At 45.1% G+C, this 22,265-nt stretch overlaps 1 protein-coding gene across 1 annotated transcript; it reads left to right on the forward strand.

Moving 5' to 3' along the window:
* Positions 1-1,082: 1,082 nt before the first annotated feature.
* Positions 1,083-12,693, forward strand: atf6b (activating transcription factor 6 beta). The gene is made up of 17 exons (XM_048993677.1): positions 1,083-1,420; positions 2,743-2,822; positions 3,223-3,304; positions 4,050-4,109; positions 4,459-4,541; positions 4,759-4,927; positions 5,350-5,532; positions 6,291-6,454; positions 6,565-6,744; positions 7,348-7,430; positions 7,750-7,962; positions 8,537-8,644; positions 8,740-8,839; positions 9,105-9,172; positions 9,498-9,597; positions 10,175-10,259; positions 10,503-12,693. The coding sequence occupies exons 1-17, from the start codon at positions 1,348-1,350 to the stop codon at positions 10,760-10,762; spliced, it is 2,091 nt and encodes a 696-aa protein (XP_048849634.1). The 5' UTR covers positions 1,083-1,347; the 3' UTR covers positions 10,763-12,693.
* The last annotated feature ends 9,572 nt before the right edge of the window (positions 12,694-22,265 follow it).

Raw genomic sequence — 22,265 nt, forward strand, 5'->3', positions numbered from 1 at the left:
CTACAGCCTTTTGCCTTTTTATGCTGTCTGGGGTAGGCACCGCATTCTCTGACCGGAACACGTGGTAAGAAGGTAAATGGGTGGATGATAATCATATTAGTCTCAGCTGATTTGTTGAAATAAAAAGAAAAGTGTCATGTTGAGGCATATGGTAAAGACAGTAGGCAAGGTATCCATAATGACCACCTGAGGTTTTTGACAAATTGCAGCATTGCTATTGAAATTCTTCCTAGCATTTTATTTTATTTAGCAGACCAAAACATCATATATCATTTATTTATGGGGGGCTAGGGTCAGACACTCCCCAGAGCAACTGAAGGTTAAGGGCCTGGGTGAAGGGTCCAAAGGTGGAATCACTGTCAAACCTCTGATCACAGAAGCAGCATCCTAACCCACAGACTGCCCCTGTAATTTTATGGTTCACTCATCTTTTCCCATGTCTCCATGGATATTACAATTCCAGCTGTAATGTACCACTTCGAAGAAATTAAAGTCTACAACGGCTGGAATATCGAGAATAAACTATTTGCATAAATTGCTGACCGAAAATACTGAACATTCATGTGTAAATCCTGGCAGATTCATTGCCAAGGAGTTACATAAAAGCTCAAGCTCACGCATCAAACGAGTCTTAAAACACGTTGCTTTCGAACTGTACGTTCGCAAGATTTTGTGGTTTCACATTGTGATATATTGTAAAGAATTTATCCTAACATAGTCTTAACTTCATATTAATATTCAAGTAAAGTATAAATTACATCTAAATTACAAAGCTTTCCAGCCTTATTTAAGATTTCATATTTTAAACAGACAAAAGTGGATACTTTCTTTTCAGTATGTATTGGTCAACGTATCTTGCCAACTCAGTGTTACTGCAATAGCAATATAGCTATTGGTTAAAATGCATGTCATTCAGTAATCTAGCATATGATTGGGCAAAATCATGTTTAAAGTGGGGTTTTTATACAATCTAAAAACGAATTGGTTTTAGATTGACCAATTAGAAAATTTGTAGTTAATGTATGGTTAACAAAGATGTCTATCTAAATACTTTGTTTCGATTGGCTATTGTTGACAGTCGAAGGAGGGATGCGATAGAAAAAAAATGTTTCCTTGTCCGTGTGTTTTGTGGGACAGTGCATTACCGAGTTTCAGTTATTAAATTGTAATCTGTAAATACAGCATTACATACAGTACGTTTTGTTTTACTTATGTGTAATTTTCGAAAGTTTTAACTTTGTACATACTAACCAAATCTAGTGTCAAGTGTGTTGGATTTTTTTGTTTGATCGGGGGTTTAGCTGGTAGCTAGCGCTGATTAGCTGCAGCAGGCTCAGTCGGGAGGCTATGACTACAGAATTACTGTCCGATTTAGACAGCCGTTTCTTCGCCGATAACCTTCTCACTAGCGAAGACTGGGGTGAGTAACGGTGAAGTGTCCAAAAGAACTGCATCGGCATCGTTTCAGCATCGCGTGGTTGGATATGGTGAATGGATGCACTTTCCCCGTCGTGGTTTCATGATTGTGCGACCATCAACTCCACCGACTGCCCGTTGAACACCGTATATGCCCGAGCGTGTCGTTTGACTGACAGCCATTTCTGTATGGCGAGTTAAAAGCGGGAAGGTAGCTGAACGTCTTTGCCGTATTTGTTTACTGTGTAGTTGCCTAGCCTGGCTTACCGGAAATGTGGATGCAGTGTGCGGAGTGTGACTGTACTCCGCTGCTGCTGACTAAATGCATGTATGCGGGGTGCTGCGGAAGAGTGCGATCTCTCACTCATTCATAGGTTTCAAGCCCTGTCACTTCTATATCACATTTGGCAATTTTTCGCTGCTCCTAATTGGTAACTCTGTTTACTCCCCTCCCCCATAACTAATACACGTCATAAGCGACATATTAAAGCCCAGTTGTTGGTTTTCGAGCAAGCACTACGTCTTTCAGTTCAGCCGAAAGCCTTCGTTACCTATTAATATAACCGGTTAACAGTGTACCGTGTTACGGTGGTTCATTTGTTTGCAGTTTCGTAATCTACGATTTCTTTGTTTGCTGTAGAATCGACAGCTCTGTCTGGCTCACGATTGACAGCGAATCGGAATATTAGCTGGTATTAGAGTTGCTCTGCAATAACACAAGCATATGCAACGCATTGCTTTCTTTATGTTGCGTGTTGTTTTTCAATAACAGTTCCCAAAGTAGTCATAAATGATGTTTTTTTTCCCAAAAGCCAATTCTTCCATAAAAATCTGAATGATCAATATAGTAGTGCTTTTATTTACATAATGGATATTTCAGTAAAGTAATATTGGATTGGATGATGCTACAACAGGAACTTTCATAGGATCCTGCAGAAATTTGGCTGTGTCCAGTCCTTTAACGAGTATGTCACCCTGGATAAGGGACCTCAAACATCTGTGGGATATCCTACACTAGTGACCAAAATTGTGGAAACACTTCCAATGTTTAGTGGTTGCAGATGGCTTGATGTTACAAATATCAGTGCTGTGTTTTTACAAATATCGTACGTTGGACGATTAGGCAAGTAACTGGAGCAATAGCTGAATAAAGTTCTGCAATCTCTAAAAATTGGAAGTGTTTCCACGATTTTGGCTACTAGTGTAAGGGACGTTTCTGTGTTGATGGATTGTACCTAGTGCAGACCAGTCCTTCAGAAGCATGGGTGCAGTTCTCAAACACGCTGGCAGTGGTACTGATTTCACTGTGTTGTCCATCTCTGTCAGATGCCTGTCTGTACCAGTGTGAGAGCATGGAGGAGGGAGAGGATGCGGAGTACACCAGAGGGATGAAATACAATACCATGGTAAGAATGGTGCAGGAATTATCTGATACAATAGGGCTGTTTGGCACCTCCTGAATTGAATTTCTTTGCATGCAGGGCAGCCTATAGTGGTGGTAATTCAGTAAATGTGGGACAGAATCTGCTGCTTATGCATTATCCTTGCAGTCACCTATTTTGGGCCTGTGTGGTCACTTTGAAGATGTATATTTATGTCTTTGAAAAGGCTGTATGTCCTCACAAAATGTATTACTGAGATGATGGGTGCAGCCGGTTTTATTTTCCACATTTTGGGTAGGAGGTAACTGGAAGAACTTGACACAAGCTGGTAAACTGGTTAATAACTGGTTGAGGCAGGTGGTTTGGTGCTTCTGCACATTGCACTTATTTACTGACCTGTTTTCACGGTTTTCTGCCCCGCTAGTTTGATAACGATCTCATCCTTACACTTGATCCTGACAACCCTACGTCGCCATGGAAACACCTTAACGATAACCTTCTAACAGGTAAAGAGTACTACAGTATCCCGAAAATGCGGGATACATGGAAAATAAACCCAAAATGACAAAAATGCTGTTTAAAAAAAGCATTAAAATGCAAGATGTAGCATGCTTCATTTCTGTGTAGGTGTGTTTTGTATTCTAACCTAATTTTGAAGAAGTGTTTTTAAAGTATTATGCGTTTGTCATTGGTATTATTTAATCTTCTTAGTATTATATTTACTGTGTTTTATCCATTTGTGTGTTTAAGTTAAGGTGTGCCGTTTTTGTTGTTTAGCATCATTGCAGAAATTACCCAGCATGGTAGCGCCCACCCCACCCTGCCAAGGAAATTAAAAACTGCAGCAAAAAAATTAATTAAGACAGAAATCTCCGGCACTTCACTAAAATCACACATCCTAAGCAAGGTTTGAGGCCACAGAAGAAAGCAGTCCGTAACAGTGAATTTGATGGGATTTGATGGGATTTGTTAAAGGAGTTAGAATGAAATGATAATGATCTGACAATGAGTTTGAGTGAAGATTAGGGATCAGCGAATATCTATGTTCAGGTGAACCAGCTTGGCAACGGGCAGTACATGGCGTTCTTTAGGTTGTTCGGCAGCCATTGGCCGACATTTGGATGCACATATGGCTCATTTGCATCTAGAGTTTGGGAAGCAAATATCACCTTCTTTCAGTGGCGTTAAAGCTATGTGTTTAATCTTGTTCTAATATAAAGCCCTTTCTCTTCCCCCATTTTCTGTCTTAAGGGGACAGCCCTGTTTTAAAAGATGATGCAACCATTACGCAGCCCTTGCCTGTGGATATGTGTAAGTTCTTCAGAAGTGTGTGTGTGTGTGTGTGTGTATGCACTCATGTGTGCACGCACTCATGTGTGCACGCGTGTGTGCTCATGTGTGTAAGTGTGAGAGAAAGAGAGAGACTATATGTTTAGCTGTATGTGTTAAATTCTGCAGCCAGTGTTTCAGTCTTCAGATGTTAGCACCATGACAGTTCAGCTCTCATTTTTATCCATCCATATTTCAGCAGAGCTGGTTCATTGCTCGTTGCATTTGTTTGGGCTGTAAAGTTGCGTATGGTTCTGGGTTCAGATACAGGATGCGAAGCGGTGTAGATCCCCACGTTCTCGCCTTTTACAATAACATGTCTGTTCCACAGTGTTTCAGGTGAAGGCCGAGCCCCTCTCTCCAGCGTCCTCTTTGGGGTCTGACTGCTCTCTGACGTCCACCCCGGATTCCCAGGTCAGCCTCCTGTAGGAGTGTCCTCTCTTGTCCCCTGCCTTGTCCCCTCTCTTGACCTGTGGGTAAATCAGCATGTGTAATCAATCCAGGTAGAGTGTAACGTACCACATAAACCATCCCACTCTTAGTGCTAGTGTACAGTCAGCATGTTTTAATGTGTATGCAGTAACCCTGTATGTTCACACGCACACATCACTTTTCATCCTCCATTTCCCAGGTGACGGTGAAAGGGGAGAACCCACCGACTCCCCCCTACATGTTCGGGGATGTCCTGTCGCCCCCAGTAGGGACGTTACAGGTGACGGTGACCCCGTCTGTACAGCCACAGTCCCAGCCGGCCCACATTGCCACGCACAACAGCACTGACCCACAAGTGCAGGCCCCAGGTAAGAATGCCCCCCCTCCCCAAATATGCATTTAATATCTGCAGTGTTACATTTCACCACTGCCCAGTAATGGATAAAGGTGGTAGGCAGTGTAGCTCTAAATGTGGAGCCCTTGTGTCCTGAGAAGATATTTGCCCAAAATGGTTCCCAGATGAGCTGCATTCTCCCACATTCCAGCATTTTTGTTCTGTTTTTAAGCCTTAAACAGATCTTGAATTCCTTGCTTAAATTGGTGTTAATCTGTAGTTATTTGCTACCCCTGTATTCTGAGCATAAACATCAGTACAGCCCTTGTTTACAGTATTGCCGACTGCTTGCATTTTTGCTTCTCGTGTGACATCAGTGTCCCCTGTCTGTTCGCCTTGCTTTTCCTTCGCCCCACCCACGTGCCCCACCCACGCGCCCCGCCTCCCGCCCCACAGCAGGTCCGGTGGGTCCAGCAGTGCCCTCGGCCACGGCCCTCAAAGCCAACAGCATCCTGAGCAGCAAGCCGCCCATCCAGCCCCGGCCCTTGTGTGTGGCTGCCTTGCCTGTCCCGCAGAGCCCCAGTCCCGCCAAGGCGCTCATCCTCCAGGGCCTGCCTGGCATGGACCAGAACCGTCCTGGTGAGGGCGCCACACCCATGTACTGGATTTCATTGTTTCTCAAAGTCAAATCAAAGTATCTTTATCCTCATCTTCAGCTGTAGAATCTTGTCGGTTATAGTGCAAGCAACGCAATGAGAACCTAATGAAGGCATTGGAAAATGCAATGAGAAGTACAGTTTAAAATGTCCATTTTCATAACTGTATGTGGGGGCGGCATGGTGGTGCAGTGGTTAGCACTGTCGCCTCACACCTCTGGGACCCGGGTTCGAGTCTCCGCCTGGGTCACATGTGTGCGGAGTTTGCATGTTCTCCCCGTGTCGTCGTGGGGTTTCCTCCGGGTACTCCGGTTTCCCCCCACAGTCCAAAAACATGCTGAGGCTAATTGGAGTTGCTGAATTGCCCGTGGGTGTGCATGTGTGAGTGAATGGTGTGTGAGTGTGCCCTGCGATGGGCTGGCCCCCCATCCTGGGTTGTTCCCTGCCTTGTGCCCATTGATTCCGGGATAGGCTCCGGACCCCCCGCGACCCAATAGGATAAGCGGTTTGGAAAATGGATGGATGGATGGATAACTGTATGTATGAGTTGTATGAACCAAATTTGCAATAACAGATTATGTGCCTGACATGTTTTCATTTAAGTCCCGATTCACGCAGTAAATGTTTCTGAAATCACCTGCCGTTAGAGTTCCGGCTCCTTCCAGGGGTTGTGTTGGGCTGTTGTGGCTGCAGATCTGCCCCACTCCCCCAGTTTGAACTAACCTCCCTCTCCCCCCCCAGTTGTGCTCTCGCAGTCAGTCTGCCTTGGCTCGACCCCAGCCATCGTCAAGGTGGAGCCTGTGTCTCCCAGCATTCCCCACTGCGCTGGGCCGCCTGCCACCCCCACTGCCAAGCCCATCATTCCTGCCACGTCTCTGCCAGGGAACAGTGGCAACGACATCGACGTACGTCTCTGTCTCTATGTCTGTTTGTGTCTCTGTGTCTGTACAGCATTAGCATCGGTGCACGTACCTCCTCGTATACTCGGTAACGTAAATGCCTCCCCTCTCCTCAGATGAAGGTGCTGAAGAGGCAGCAACGCATGATTAAGAACCGGGAATCCGCATGTCAGTCACGCAAGAAGAAGAAGGAGTACCTGCAAAGCCTAGAGGCCCAGCTGAAGGAGGCGCAGCGGGAGAATGAGAGGCTCCGCAGGGAGAACCAGGCGCTGCGGGAGCGGCTGGCTGGGAAGGAGGTATCTGGTGGTGGGGGAGTTGAGACCAGTGCATGCTGGCCGGCCTTCCAGCACAGCTTATTATTAACATATATATCTCAATCCTCTGACAGACTAAAGAAAACATGGACTATAAATAGCTCACTGTTTCTCATCCACACAGCCCAGGAGGTGTGGGGGAGACTCTGTCCAGAGCCCATGAACATCATCTGTCAGACACTGTGTTTATCACAGGGTGCTATCACACACTGCACAGGGGAAACACAGGGTTCCGGGGCCTTCGCTGCAGGGCACCTTTGCTGCAGGGTGCCTGTACCATTGCTGTAGGGCAGCTTTTCTTTAGCGAGCTCGTACCTTTGCTGCAGGGCAGCTTTTCTTTGGGGCACCTGTGCCTTTGCTGCAGGGTGCCTGTACCTTTGCTGCAGGGCAACCTTTCTTTATCGAGCCCGTGCCTTTGCTGCGCTGCACTTTTTCTGCAGGGCACCTGGCACCTTTGCTCAGGGCAACTGTGCTTTAGCTGCAGGGCACCCATGCCATTTCACCCACATTATCTGCTTTCAGTTCACAATAATCCTGGCGTGATGGAGGAATGTTAACTCCCCTCCCTGCTGTCCCTGCCTACAGGGTGGAGAATCGGGTGGCAACAAGAGAGCCGTGTGCGTCATGGTGGTGCTGCTCTTCATCACCTTCAGCTTCAGGCCCATAAGGTATAGTGTGCATTAAAATTATAAATCAAAAATGAGGACTGTAACTGCCTGATGATGGGTCTCGTATTGTGAGTGTCCTGCATGTGTCCTGCAGTGGACTGGAATCCTGGTCAGTGCATCCCATGCCTTGTACCCTGTGCTTCCTAGAATAGGCTCCAGGGTGACCTTAACATTGTACTGAACAAGTAGCTTTAGATGAATGGCTGGTAACGTTTGTATGTTTGCTGCATCAGTTTTCTAAGTTTGCATCAATCAGCCAGTGATGCAAATGGATCTTTTCGCAGCCCAAGTATAATTCATGCTCATGTTTCTTGTTCAGCATCACAGACAGGAAGTTAGAGTCTGGGTTACAGGAAGAAGCAGCCCCTCTGACAGGGAGACACCTACTGGAAATCGGGCCAGCCGAGGAGAGCGGCAGGATACGCGAGAGCGAGAGGACACCGGTGGAGAGGATCGAGAGTGAGGAGGAGGGCGAGGAAAGATGGAGGAGGGGCGAGATGGAGAGGGAGTCTGCAGACTCCTACCAGCTAAGGTTGGCTTGTTATCAGATTTCTTCATGAGAAGCTTTTACCACAAAGCAGCTTGTGATAGAGGGAAGGTCAGGTGTTTGGTTACTGCTTTGCATCATCTTAGAGAACCTGAATGCGTTCCTGTATGTCTCACGGCTCTGTTTGCAGGTCCTCTTCTCTTCTTAGCCGTGGTCTTAACTCCTGAAATGGTGTCCAACAATAATAATACTAGAAAACACTTTACATACACTGTCCTATAGATTTATGCATGTAACATGAATCATTTTGCATGTCATTACTGTGTATTCACTCGCAAGCTTGAGAAAGTGAGTTGCTCATTAATTTGAATTGCATTGTCAACTGAGAAATCGTTATTGGACTATCATTAATAATTGGAAATCACCTTTGTTAGCTGGTAATTAATAGGCAGTAAGATGTTAAAAAAATGAGGGAAAGGTTGTGGGTTCAGCTCCCAGGGAGCACACAAATTGTAAGCCTTCCCTGTACCGTAAGTCACTTTGCGTAAAAGCGTCAGGTAAATGTATAGCTGCTGTTTTTTAATAACCTAAGCTAACATCCATGTTCCCCTCTGCTCAGAAACCTAAGTGGAGTCTTCAGCGACATGAAGGACCTGGTTTTACCAGACCTTGACCGTTACTTCACCGCCTCAGACTGCCGGCAGTTTAACCGCTCCGAGTCCCTCCGGTGAGGCCTTTTTCTGGGCATGACGGCAGCACAGCTATCGACATCGATGCTAACGGTATGGCTCTAACTGCTCTGTGTGACTGCTGCCGGTCCAGGCTGGCGGACGAGCTGCGGGGCTGGGCCCACAGGCATCAGATAGACCGGAAGAAGTCTGGAAGAAAGCCGAAGATAGTGAAGAAGGCCAGGGTGGCTCAGGTACGCAGTCGGCCAGCTGATGGGGGCCCCGACAGCAGCTGTGGTTAAGTCCTATCATCTTCACTTCCTTGGCACGGGAGAGCACAGGAGGCCAGGGAACCCAGTAAATTATTGTTAGTAGCACACTGGTCCACAGGTAATTGTGTTGAATGTGCAGTGCAATTACAAGATCTCAGCGTAATGTAAATCCTGCAGCAACCACCCCGCCTCCCCGCCATTATCAGCCCCCACAGTCTCTGACTTCATCTCCTCCTCTGCTGCGCAGAAATCCCAGCAGAGGAAGATGAATTTCTCCAGATACCTTCCCATCCAGACACACAGCTCGATGGAGAGGTGAGAGACCCCCCCCCCCAGATTTCTGCTTAATTAATTTGTTGCAGTTTTAATCTCAGTAATTATGGATCACCTCTTTCTGATTACTGTTCTTCCCTGCTCTGCGCCGCCTGCCCTGTCAGCCAAACTGGTCACTTCACTGTCATCTCGACTCTGTGTTTTAGAACAAGTTTTTCTTCTTGCTTCCTTTTCACTGTTTTCGTTCAGTGTTCAGTTGGAGACTTTCGTTTTCTGTGTTTGCTGGTGCCCCCTCCCTCGTCTCACCACATTGCTCTGTGGCTTTTGGTGGGCTGTGATACTGACTTTGCTGCTTTATCGCCCACAGTCAGTTGCAAGTGTTTCCAGGACCAGAGGTCACCTACAGCGACTTCCTGGATGCCATTGACCGGCGTGAAGACACATTCTACGTGGTCTCCTTCCGGCGGGTGAATTTAACGGGCTGGGAAGCGGAGGATTTGTAATGGCTATTGCCCCATGTCCCTATCAGTATACCCCACTAATACTCCACTAAATATTTTAGACACTATTTTATATAACATTAAAAACACAGTATCAGTAATAGGTTATTATGAAGAGTTACATTTGAATCTGAGCCTAATTCTTTATCCTTAAAAAGTGGATATAAAATTTTTTTTATTCAGCGAGTGTTTTAGCCAAAGTGACTGAATTGAGAGAGTAGGTCCAACAACCACTGAAGTATTTAGGGTTAAGTCTCTTGCTCAAGGGCACAATGGTGACATCACTCTGCTGATTCTGGGATTTGAACTGGCAACCTTCCAGTCACAGGCCAGAATTCTAATGCACTGCCTCTCTTCTGAAAGCAAAATCTGAAATAAAAATGCAAAATATACCGAATTAGTCATTTTAGTTAGTACTACACTTTATTTAGCAAGTCCTCTGTACATAGTGACTAATACAGCTGTCCTTTCAGCCAAGCTTAATAGTGCCCTCTGGTGGTGAGACAGCCAGCCATACTGACACATACTATATTTTCCCCCGCAGGACCACTTACTGCTGCCGGCCATCAGCCACAACAAAACCACGCGGCCCAAGATGTCCCTGGTGATGCCGGCCATGTCCGTTAATGGTAACTATCTGTCATTTCCAGAAACGGTACCCCTGCGAGAGCAGAATCCCACTGTGATCTCTACAGGACCCTTCTTTCTCTCTCTGTCTTACTGTCTCTCTTTGTCTTTCTCTGCTTGTATCTTTCTCCTTGTCTCTCTTATTCTTTCTGTCTTCTGTATTTCTCTTTTACTCTCTCTCTCTCTCTCTCTCTCTCTCTCTTTCACTCACTCACACTCTCTCTCTCTCTCTCTCTCTCTCACAGAGAGCATGTACGAGTCCTCCCAGGGCTACGAGATGATGATGCAGGTCGACTGCGAGGTCATGGATACCCGCATCATCCCCATCAAGGCCTCCGCTGTGCCCCCGTCCCTGCGGGACCCCCCACCACCTCCCCCCTCCCATCACCACACCAGCAACCACACCTCCTTCCGTAGCCGTCACTCCCACGGCTCCGGGCAGGCAGCAGCGACTGCTGGCAGAAGGGAAGCGGACTATTTCATCAGCCAGGAGGGAGGTGTTTGAGAGTAACGGAGGCGAGGCAGGCGTCCCGGAGGGAGGGAGGGGGGGGGCAGGGTGCAGGGAGGGGCAGGGACACTGAAGGGGGAATGTTTTGAACAGGTTGGGCGTGTGCAGTAGATGTGGGATGGGGGGTAATTATTATAAGAACTATGTAAGACACAGCGTTCTAGCACTGTATTCCAGCGATGGAGGAGTACCTTTCAGGATACTGTGTGCTACCTATGGAGTGTCCTGAACATCATTCTGTGTATATAATTTTTGTTTGTTTGTTTGTTTGTATCGCCAGTGCGCGTGTGAGGCAGCTAAATGGCTTATCTGTGTAAATCGAAACCCCCAGCGATCGTTCCCCTAGACACGTCTGCGCCCTCTCTGGCCTAAAACGCCCCTCTGCCGGTCCGGGAGTGACAGCCAAGCAGGCGTGGCTGTTACTCGCTCCGTGCTGTTCAACCGCAGAATGAAATGGAAGCAGCCTACGGTCCATTGCACTTAAGGACATTAAAGTAAAGAGTGCAGAGGAGGGGGCTGAATGTGGTTCTCATAAAAGCGAGTTCTGTAAAGTCTTGTTTGTACATTTTGTCGGGCGTTTTTCTTAGTTTGGTCGTGACCCAAACCCTGTGCAATTCTGCTTGTTGATTGTGAAGTCCTGCTCACCTTTTCACTTCCCACAGTTGTGCAACTGCTGTGATACCGGTTATACAATGAAGGGTAAAAGCCTTATTTAAAGAGAGTCCCTGCTGTAAATATCACGGTAATGTTCATATTTCTGCTTGTTTGTGTGTTTGTCCTTGAAGAAGGAAAAAAACAAACAAAAAAAAATTTCTCTGTTAATCTGCCCGTCAGTTCGCAGGGACGTGCTTCTGGTGAATGAGGAAAGACTGCAGGGGAAATGGGCAGGTGGGATCTGTTGCAATCCTGTCTGGACAGTTGGGGGCGTTGTGTGAACCCACAGAAGTGTTTTTCCACTGGCCCCATAAACGGCTAATTCCCTAGAATGGCAAATCCTTGTAAATAGTAACGCTGATTATTTTTATTTGTTTTCTCTCACTTTCTTGTGTTGCCAGTCAGATACACGATGCATTTAAAACTTTTTTTTGTTCTGGAACTTGATTTTAATAGAAAAGAGGCATTTTTTAATTGGTGTGCGGGAGGCATGGACAAATTCAGCCGCAACCTAAGAATAATTATAGTGTTGCAGCCTGATCATAATTCTGGTGCTTTTATGTTAATGGGATTAAAATGTTCCAATAAGTCACCATTTTTAAGGATATTCTCTTAAAATGTTTTATAAAAAGTCATGCAGCCTAAATTGGGTATGAGAATTGATTTTTATCTTACTGTTATATATATAATATAATATAAAGTTTGTGTTGAAAGGGTCTCTTAAAGTCTCTTGCCTTGATACATTCGGACAATTCTGGCTCTTATTTGAAGCACTTGTGCCACAACTGACTGACAGACCATTTTTATGTTGGAAACACACGGTGATGGGGGAACAGCTAGTAAACTCCGAATGCTGCAGATTTATGCTGGGATTTATGGACCTGCACATTCCTCCCCACCCCAGTTCCCTCACATGCGTACCTTCACACCGGCAAACTGGGACACGGGTCAGAATAACAGCGATAAAAATTCCTGATGTTACAGCACTAATGACCCTGAACAGACACCCTGGCTTCATGACCCTATGGTCAGTCTCCTCAGAAACGCACATCCAACACAATATATGACATTTCCGTTGTTATAAATCACGTGATTATTGGGGTTGCAATGTAAATATCTTGTATTTAATTGTTAAATTTAATTTTCTTAAAAATGTCTTTTTTTTTTTAAAAAAAAAAGTCATCTTTCCCATAGGTGTCTGTGGTATTTTGAATTTCCACCCTCTTGTTTGTAGACCAGACCAATTTACTAATAAAAAGACGATTAGAGGAAAAGTAGTTTTCCTGTTCTTGAGACTGTTGGCTGAATTGTGGACCAGGGCTCCAGCTGCCCGCTCCTCCAGCTGCCTCTCGTCTCGCCGTAACAACTGAGTGAAAACAGCTGGCTTTTTGGGGTTTAAGGTCATGTGACTCTGAGGCCGCTGTTTTAAATAGCAAGACGCTCAAATTCCCCGGCGACTTCATGCCAAAGGTGCAGCTATCGCTTCCTAATCACAAAGCAGGACAGAAATGCCATTTCTTTAGCTTTATTACCAATTACCAATCACGGTTGGGCTTAGGCTTTCCGAGTCTGATTTAGTGTCTTAAGAGATGATCAGGTTTCTAAGCAAACGATCCATTCGATGTCTGTTGTTTTAAATCTGGTACGCAGATCGGTGTTTGTCCCGGACAGCGTGCTACTTTCACTTTGATTTCAGGGAAGGGTATTACATCATCCCAAATAGGAACGCACTACCGGATACAAAACGAACCAGAAAGTTATTAAAATTCAAGCTTTCAGACTCACGCAAGAAATCTTACGGCAAATCTGTATTATTCCATTATAAACCTAAAATTAGCGACAGCAGAAACGTTGGGGTAGTGTTGGGGTAGTTTGCAAACCCTACAAATTTTTTACAAGGCAATACAACTGCTATGAACATGTAAATGCGTGTGTATGTGTATGTGTATGTCTCTAAGTGACAATCTGACTCCATCCAGCTGCCCAAAGTTGACAAGCCTGATAATACACTCTAATATTGTTCTGTCATTAAGTATTAGTCATGGAGACAAACAGGAAGTAGGATCGCCCTTAGGCAAGGTGCTCTCAGACGAGAGCTGCCAGGTCGAACAGCTGTGTGTTCATAGCGCCGTTTACTGCCAGATCTGCTAATAAGGATGCATTCCAGGTGTCCTTTTGTTGGGAGTGTTGGCCAGTAAGACGCTGCCTGGCATGGAGATGGAAAAGGGCACTAAGGTTAGCAGCAGCAGCAATAAAATTTCAGGAGGCAGAATAATGGGAAGATTGTGGTGATGACATTAGAGTCGTTATAAATTCTTAGCTGTACACAGCTGTCTTGTGACGGGGCACAGGAGTATAATCAGCCTTGTAATGTTCTTCAGTCCTGCATGGATGGTCTTGAGTTTCGCATTTACAGCTGCAGTCCATGTACCTTACCTGGCATTCCCACATTCACCAGTCACCAGCCACACACACAAACTGACACTAGGCCTCAGACGAGGATCCTTCTGGCTACCTGTCAAGGTGGATACCTGCAGCTAGAGGGCACTGCAGCTCTGTAATCAGGAGCAGTCAGTGGAACTGCGGGGGTGGGGGGGGGGTGCAAGAAAACTTCATTTAGGAAAGTTTCAACTGATTATTAAAACAGGTGAAAACTACATTGAAGCCAGAGGTTAAAAATGTAAAAATAGCAACAAAAAAAAGGATTCATCAACCAAATTCTTATCATATTAAAATAGCATACAGCAATTGTAAACAAAAAGTTACAAATAAGAACTAAAAGATTTATGCATGTCAGCCCAGTTTCCCTGTGCAGAGACCGGGGACAACATCATTTTCCCTTTCTGACATCCCTACATGCAAATCACTGTCAATTATGAATAAATACAGTACGTCTTGCAATAAAGATATTTTACTTTGACAGAGTTCACAGGTTTTCTGTGTGCACAGCTGGATGAGTTGAGGTCGGGTCGAGCACTTGACGTAAGGGTCCAGAGATACCCCCACACACACGCACACACACACAGTTTGCTATTTGAATCTGTTTCCAGTCACTGGAGCTGTCGTGAATGCTTCAGCATCTGCTGCCTGTTAAGCCAAACGCTCTATGCAAAAAACAATGTAAAGTATACCGTCTCGACATTCCCCCTTTAAGTACGTCGCTGACATCGAGTCTCGGGGGAGATGCGATGGTTTGACTGTGATATGTAATGTATTGAACATCTGTGCAATAAATTAATCTTTCCAAAAATTTCCAATGATAGACTGATATCTGACTATAGATAAAAGACACCACCTCAGGCCAAGCATTACATTAAGTCAGTGTGTCCTTGTGATGTGTAATGATTTTGTAAATGAATTCACATGGCCTACACTTCTGAGGAAGTTTAAGAGTGTTTAAAAGGAAAGTGAACTGATTAAAATATGAACACAGTGATAAACAGTGACTAAGAACAGGAGTCAAATATACTTTCTGCTCACTGTGCCACAAAGAAAATGACAAATGGAGAGAGATGAGGAGGGGGGGTTTGGCATCCCTAAGCCTTTTGGACGAAGTGACCGTTCATCGTCATGCCAACAGCTGAATTGAAAAAGAGAGTCAGAGAGGGAGGACAGGCAGACTAGCAACCCCAAGGGAGAGGACACCCAGAGGAAGTAGCATATGATAATGAGCGGTTGCCCCTGACAACTGTCATGGATGGAAACTCATTAATGAATTTGCTTAACAAGATTTAAAATCCCCATGACATCATTTCCTTATTGTGTGGCTTTCAAATGGTGATGTCATGGCGAATATATTAAGAGTGCCTGATGTTATATAAAAAAAGTAGCGTGTGCTTTTTTCATGATACATTTTGGCATTGATGATGATTAGCCTGAAATCAAAATTGTGTGTGTGTCTTGCTCTCATGGACTGCCTCTCCTTTTTATTACAGTTTCCAGTCATTATCTTATTTCTCAGAAGACTCCTTGAATAGCTCTAATCCCTTCACACACAAGCAGTTGGTCCTCCTCTTTCTTCTCTTTTTTCGGCCCCAGACTTTGCTGGCCATATGACGGTACGTACCTCTTTCCCCTTGAAGGGGACGAAGTAAATCCAAAATAAACAAACACAGTATTTGAGTAGATGGAGCACTGGAATACGTAATTGTATGCTCCAGAAAGGTCCCGTCGCCATGGGATCCGGTCGGTTCACCAAACACCGCAAGCCTTAAAGGGACACATCTCACAAGACTTAACTAGGGAGGCCCTCATCCAACCTGGTGAAAGACCAGTATTTGTACTGGCCTCCCTTTCCAAATGGTGCGTCTGGATGGCACTAAAGACCAGCCATGCGGAACAGGACACCTTGTTAGCACTCTGCCACTGGTAGAGACCCGGAGTGTGCGTGTGCGTGTGCATGTGCATGTGCATTCACGCGCGTGTGTCTCTGGCGCGAGGCCATCTCCCTCCACCTTGTCTGGATGATAGTTTAGTCACGCACGCCTCCTTGCAGCTTTATAGCTAAATGCATTTTGGTTTCTCCTGCAATTGTAGGTCATGGCACACGCCTCAAACCATGACTCTTCAGACCTGCCAGCAGCTTAAAGGCTGTTATTTCCAGGGTGCATAAGTCAGTCTTCGGTTTTCAACCGTCTGTCTTTAAGTGCACCTCCCGCTCATTTTACTCAATTGAGTTCTCTTTCAATTTTAGTCTATTCAGTCTGCTTGGCTAGGTCGACTGCAGTGGAAACTCACTATTTTATAAAAACCTGGCCTGCTGATTTACAACTGTGAGCCAGACTGGGTCTTTGTGTTGACCGTGTGTGTGTTTGTGTGTGTGGAGTTATTTTACACATCTGAATGTGTGATCGCCAGCAGAAATGCAGGAGATAAAACATGTCTGTGATTTGTCCTACACGGTTCCCTCGTTATCCACGGCACGGGGCCTCTGTAGACACTGAAGACACACTTACAGCACTTTTTCGCACATTGGTGTGATAGTGTGGCATGCGAGGAGCGGGCATGCCATGGAGATGTGTAAGGAACAACGCCTGTGTGCACGTTTGTGTCTTGTTGCACGTAGCATGATTGACCTTCTTGTGACGAGTGACGGAACAAAGACTGCTATATGACATGGCCTTTTCTCCAGCAGTGCTGAAGAATTTCCATAATCACAATTAGATCCTGTTTACTATCTCTTCTTTGTCTTATTTTGAACATCTGGGAACTGTTCGGTGATGTTGTGGTGCTGTTAAAATGCCTCCATATGTATAAATAACAGCTTTTGCTTTTCTTTTTAAATATTTCAGGGAATTATCTTAGTAAAAACATTGTGGATTGCATAAACAATGCAAGGTAATGGATCCGCACTGGAGTGCCAGAAATGGAAGCTGCGAACAACGCTGCCACGGTTACCATTGTGACATCGTTGGAAATTCTAAGCCGAAGCCCCATCTTAAATCTTGTGATAATTTGATTCCAAGTGTGACATCACCGCAAGAAACTGGAAATTAGCGGCAGCTCACAGTGTGGTATTACCATAATCAAAGTCAATTAATATCCAGCAGCCCTCATTCAGGATGTTTATATTCCACACAGATTCTGTGTCCCTTTAAATGTCTTCACCATAGCTATCCGTGACGGATCTTAGTTTCAAGGTGTACAGTATAGCCCCAATCACAGCGGTTCACCTAGGAGCCTAACCTTTAACCTGCAATATTACATTTACTACAGTGTGCAGTTTGCAGGCACATTTTTCTTCCAACATGATTTACACAGCTGATAATTTTACAGTTTCCACGTTTTATGTGACTCGCATGACCTGGTCTGAGTCTCTAAGTTGCCCATTTTAGCGTGAGTGTGTTTACACCCTGCGATGAAATGCCCCCACGTTCCTGGGCTTCTCTTGCTTTCGGTCCTGCGTTTCCTGGGAGTCCAGGTTCACCATGACCCTTTGGAAGTTAGATACTCTGCACCAGTTGTGATTATGCAGTGTAGGACACTCCTTCAGCTTCCCAGTCTGAGAGTCTGGACTGCTGGTTGGCGGAGGGGGAGGGGGGGCTTTATTTTGCCTTACCCTGGGCTGAGACTGATAGCTTTAGCATGAGACTATTCCAGTTCTGCTGCCACAGGGGTGCACGCAGGTTTACTGTGACTTCCCCAGGTTTACTGAGATGTCCCTGCGGTCTGCTGGAAACTGTCTGTGCCGTTTGTGACCCTGGGTGAAGTCAGAGGGGCTGAAAGTCTGGCTTTCCTGTAGCCCTGGCATAGAAGTACGTTTCCGCTCGACTTTGTGTCCATCTGCCATATATCTGAGGCACCCCTTTTGCCCTCTGTAGGGATGGTCCATCTGCAGGCTGCTTTTCAGATTAGCGGAGCCTGTCCCTCAATGCGATTAGTGTGTATGGGTCTGCGTGCGTGTGAGCTGAAGTGTGTACATTCCTCTCTCCTGCCCTCCCTCAAATCTCAGCTGAAAAAGCCATTATCTCAAATCAATACCTTAAGACTTATTTAATCCCAATTAATTCTAATTAACCCACATATGACAGTTTTATTTGATACCCTGCTTATTTTAACTATTTAGTATTCAGACAGAAGCTCTCTTTATACATTTCCAAGCAAAAAGATAATATCAGCTATACATATGGCATTATTTTGTGTGGCAGTGTGACTACGCATATATGACAAGAGTACTTCACCTGATATGATATTTGTGTTTCACGTTCTGTCCTATTATGTTTTTTTTCTGTCTCTTTCCCAGTTTCCTAAAATGTAAACACTGTCTGTGTCACCATTTTGGCTCCAACGAAGTAATTGTCTGCTGGAATTGAAAAGAGAGAGAGAGAGAAAGAGAGAGAGGATTTGTTTTTATGGAGCACTCATTGGTGTGTGTTCGTGTGTGTTCGTGATAGCGTGTGTGTGAGTGTGTGTGAGTGATAGCGTGTGTGTGAGTGATAGTGTGTGTGTGAGTGTGTGTTCGTGATAGCGTGTATGTGAGTGTGTGTTCGCAATAGCGTGTGTGTGAGTGTGTGTTCGCGATAGCGTGTGTGTGAGTGTGTGTTCGTGATAGCGTGTGTGTGAGTGTGTGTTCGCGATAGCGTGTGTGTGAGTGTGTGTTCGCGATAGCGTGTGTGTGAGTGTGTGTTCGCGATAGCGTGTGTGTGAGTGTGGAAACCTGCAAAATAAGCAGAGAAGTGAAGGTTGGCAGCAATTCAGTGATGCGAAGGAAGGATTGTAGCAGAGGGCAGTTGTCCATTTTGGCTCATTGTGTTTGCGCTTATATCTGTCCCAGCAGAGAGTATAGAGGGGACAGGAAAGCAGAGAGAGACAATATCCATCAACAGGCTTTTATATCGGAGGTCAGGAGGAATATAAACAACATTTTCCCCTGAAGAGAAGTTTCCCTTCATTGTAAATGTACATGAAGAGAATAGAGGACAATGTTTGTGGAACACATAAGAGAGGAAGAGGAGTAAAGCAGGAGTAAAGACATTTTGATAGGTGGAAGACAAGGAGGAGGAGGACTGAGGCAGGAAAACATAGATGGTGGACATAGTGTATCGTACACACATCTGATCTCTGTGTCTGCAGCTTCACGTGATTTATTCACTCAAAGTGTTTTGGAAAATTGTGGAAGATTACGGTCACGGCAATAAAGTCACTCTAAGTTTTGAGGGGGACTCAAGGAGAAAAAGAGAGGTGAGGGTGGGGGTGGCAGGAAGGGGCATGGGGGTGCAATTGAAGGGACAGTAAATCTAATTTGCAGAAAAAGATGGAAATAAACACTCATCTGGAAAGACTGGCTCCTTAGAGGAGGAGGAGGTGGCTGCAGAAAGACTGGCTCCTTAGAGGAGGAGGAGGTGGCTGCAGAAAGACGGGATTAATGGTTTTTCATTTGTTTTAGAAGACCATTACACTGCAAGTTCTGGCACTAGGTGTTTTTCAGTTCTGTTTTGATGGACTGGACTGCCATTTGACTGCTGGTGGGTGAGCAGGATGAGCTAATCCAGGCTCAAAAGCCCTGAAACTCCGTCATGTCTTGCAGCGTATGTGAGCTTAAGCAGCCAGAAGTCTATATGTGGTCACTTCTGATCAGCCTTCTTCTTAAGCCTTGTTGGCTTGATGTGCTATCCAACCTGTGTCCAAGCCATGTTGGTTTTGTGTCATTTCTGCACCAGGAATGAAGCTGAGCTTTTCTAACAGGCTAATGAAGGAAAGAAGAATCAAAACAGAAATTAAAAAAACTAGGGACATACAGAGATGCTGCAAAATTTTGGAATTAAAAACTGTTTAAAAAATTCTATGTTGGCTCGTACGTCCATCCATCTTATTTTCCAGGTGCTTTTGCTGGTCAGGGTCACTTCGGGGCTTGGGGGCCATCCCAGGCCGCACAGGGTACAGGGCTGGGGTATGCTCTAGATGGGATCCTAGGAAGGTTTTAGATTCATCCATCCATTTTCTATACCGGCTTGTCGTATGCAGAGTCACCAGGGACCAAAGTTTATACCAGAAGCTCCACCAACGACGCATGGAGAACATGCAAACTCAAGCAGAGCAGATACCCAGTTCCTGGGCCAGCAGTGTCAGGCATCAGTACTAACCATTGCACCACCGTTAGATCCTTCTGCATATATTCAGCAGATACTTGCACCAGTAGAATGTTTGGTAATGCTTTACATTAACTGCACCTTCATAATACCTGTATAATGCATTCATAGAACATTCAGTGCTGTAAACAGTAATGTTTGTTATTGATGTATATTAAAGCTGCTATAGCATGTTAATGTATACTTATGAATGTTCTATGAGTGCTTATGAATGTAAAGCATTGCCGGATATTTTGGGTTACACGATTCTGCTGACATTCTAAAATGAGTGCTATATGCTCACCTACCGCTTGTCGTCAGTGTTTCAGGTCATAACACGTCTCACGATTCAATGAATCCCTCACTTGGGAGCTTTCCGTATTGAAAAAGGTAGTTATTTGTCCAGGGGAAGTTGTCCACTGGAACTGTCTTCCTTGATCATTTTGTGGTCATGCAGTAAGGTTAAACAGTGCTGGCTATATTTCCCCAGCAAGAGGTGAACTCAAGGTGATTCCCTGTTCCTGCATATGTGCAAGAACAATGTCAGCATGTCCAACAGGGCCTGGACAGGAGAAGCAGGAGAAAGTAGCAGATGTTCTTCATCAGGATATAGAAGCTTCAAAGTATGATAATAACAGAAAACATGAAATTAAAGCAAGAAGCTGCCTCAGCTTCTGTTCAAGTCTGGTGATGGATTGGCTGAGGCAAGTTTGGGTTGGGGTTAAAAATTGGCTGTAGACTTTTGCCCAAACAATACCAACACTCAAGCCTATAATAATTTAATCCAGGGAGGAGGTTCTCCCACGATTAATTTTGTTGATCAGAGGGGGATCCTGAATGGATTTTTCTGAGTTGGGGGGAGGGGGTATTTCTAATGAGAAATTTTGGTGTCCTGTAAACCCATCAGCATCTATCCACTGGGAAGATCCCAGATGGTCAGTCCAGCCCTGGGCAGGGGTCACAGGGTACTTACTCTTACCCCCAGCCTGTGGAGAACCAGCCTTCCTGACTTTGCAGAAACCAACAGAACTACTGTGCTCTCATAGGGTGTTCAGGTGGTGCAGCTGACAGGGGGCCTGCTGGGTTCAGAGGTCATGACCACCATGCCTCACAAATTCAGACAGTCCAAACTGTGATAGATGATAGGACATGGATCCGCACCATCTCCCATGCCAAAGCCTGAGCGCAAATTAACAGTGCATGGGGGAACACACAGAGAGTGACATAATGACCAAGGAATGCGGAGGTTGTTCCGGAAGGAAAGGGACACTCAGCACCAAGCAATGTATGACGCTAGTGGAGGGGGGGGTGGATAATAGATTATGTGTGAAGAAATGTCGTCATGCTTCCTACAGAAGCGCCAACAAACAAGTAAAAACTCTACCCTTAAAATAACAGACGGGAAACTCTCACCTGGAACCTATTAACCTGACATCTGTGTTTCATGGGGGAGGGACTTTCTGGGGTGGGGGGTGCAGTTATTTGTCCCCAATAAATGGTTCCCCCCACCCTATGGCCATATGTTTTGCAGTGATGGGTTTAACAGCCGCTGTGAAAAATGCATCGCTAATATTGGACAGGCACCGGTGTGTACACGATGCAGGATGGTGGCAGCCACGTTTATGACGAGCACACTGTCCCAGAGGTGCAGACACATCAACGCATGTGAACACTAACACAGCCCAGGAAACACACAGAAAATGTATCAAAGCCATATGAACGCTGTAAATTCTTATACATTTTTCTCAAAAATGTTTCCTGGAGCTCATATTTATAAAAAAAAAAAAAAAATGTGTTTATTAGATTATCAGATTACAGATGAATAAAATCAAGACATTTATTACTTATTAATATTATAATATTTTATTATTATTAGGTTTCTAGGATTTTCCCACTAAGTTACACTCTTGAAATTGCACTCTAAAGTTTCCTACTGGGATCTACTTAATTTCTTGTTCTTTTATTGAATATTTCTTTTGGAATATTTATAAATATCTATATATATTAGGTATATACTCTGCTGAGAAGGTTTCATAACAAATGAGAAATGAAATCATAAGGCTTAAAGTTATTAAAATTAAGTGGCAAATTTCACATACAGTTTCTGTGATTTTCACTTATTGTTTCTGACAGGTGGAGCACGGAAGGTAGCAGACAGACAGCAACGGAGAAAAATGAGAGAGCGACACAGGGTATGGCGGGGGGGCGGGGGCGGGGGGGTCATACCTTCACCAGCTCCTGGGGTGCCTCTGAAAGCACAATTGTTCACTGAAATATGG

The sequence above is a fragment of the Brienomyrus brachyistius genome, chromosome 23 (assembly GCF_023856365.1).
Source record: "Brienomyrus brachyistius isolate T26 chromosome 23, BBRACH_0.4, whole genome shotgun sequence".
Taxonomy (NCBI): Eukaryota; Metazoa; Chordata; class Actinopteri; order Osteoglossiformes; family Mormyridae; genus Brienomyrus; species Brienomyrus brachyistius.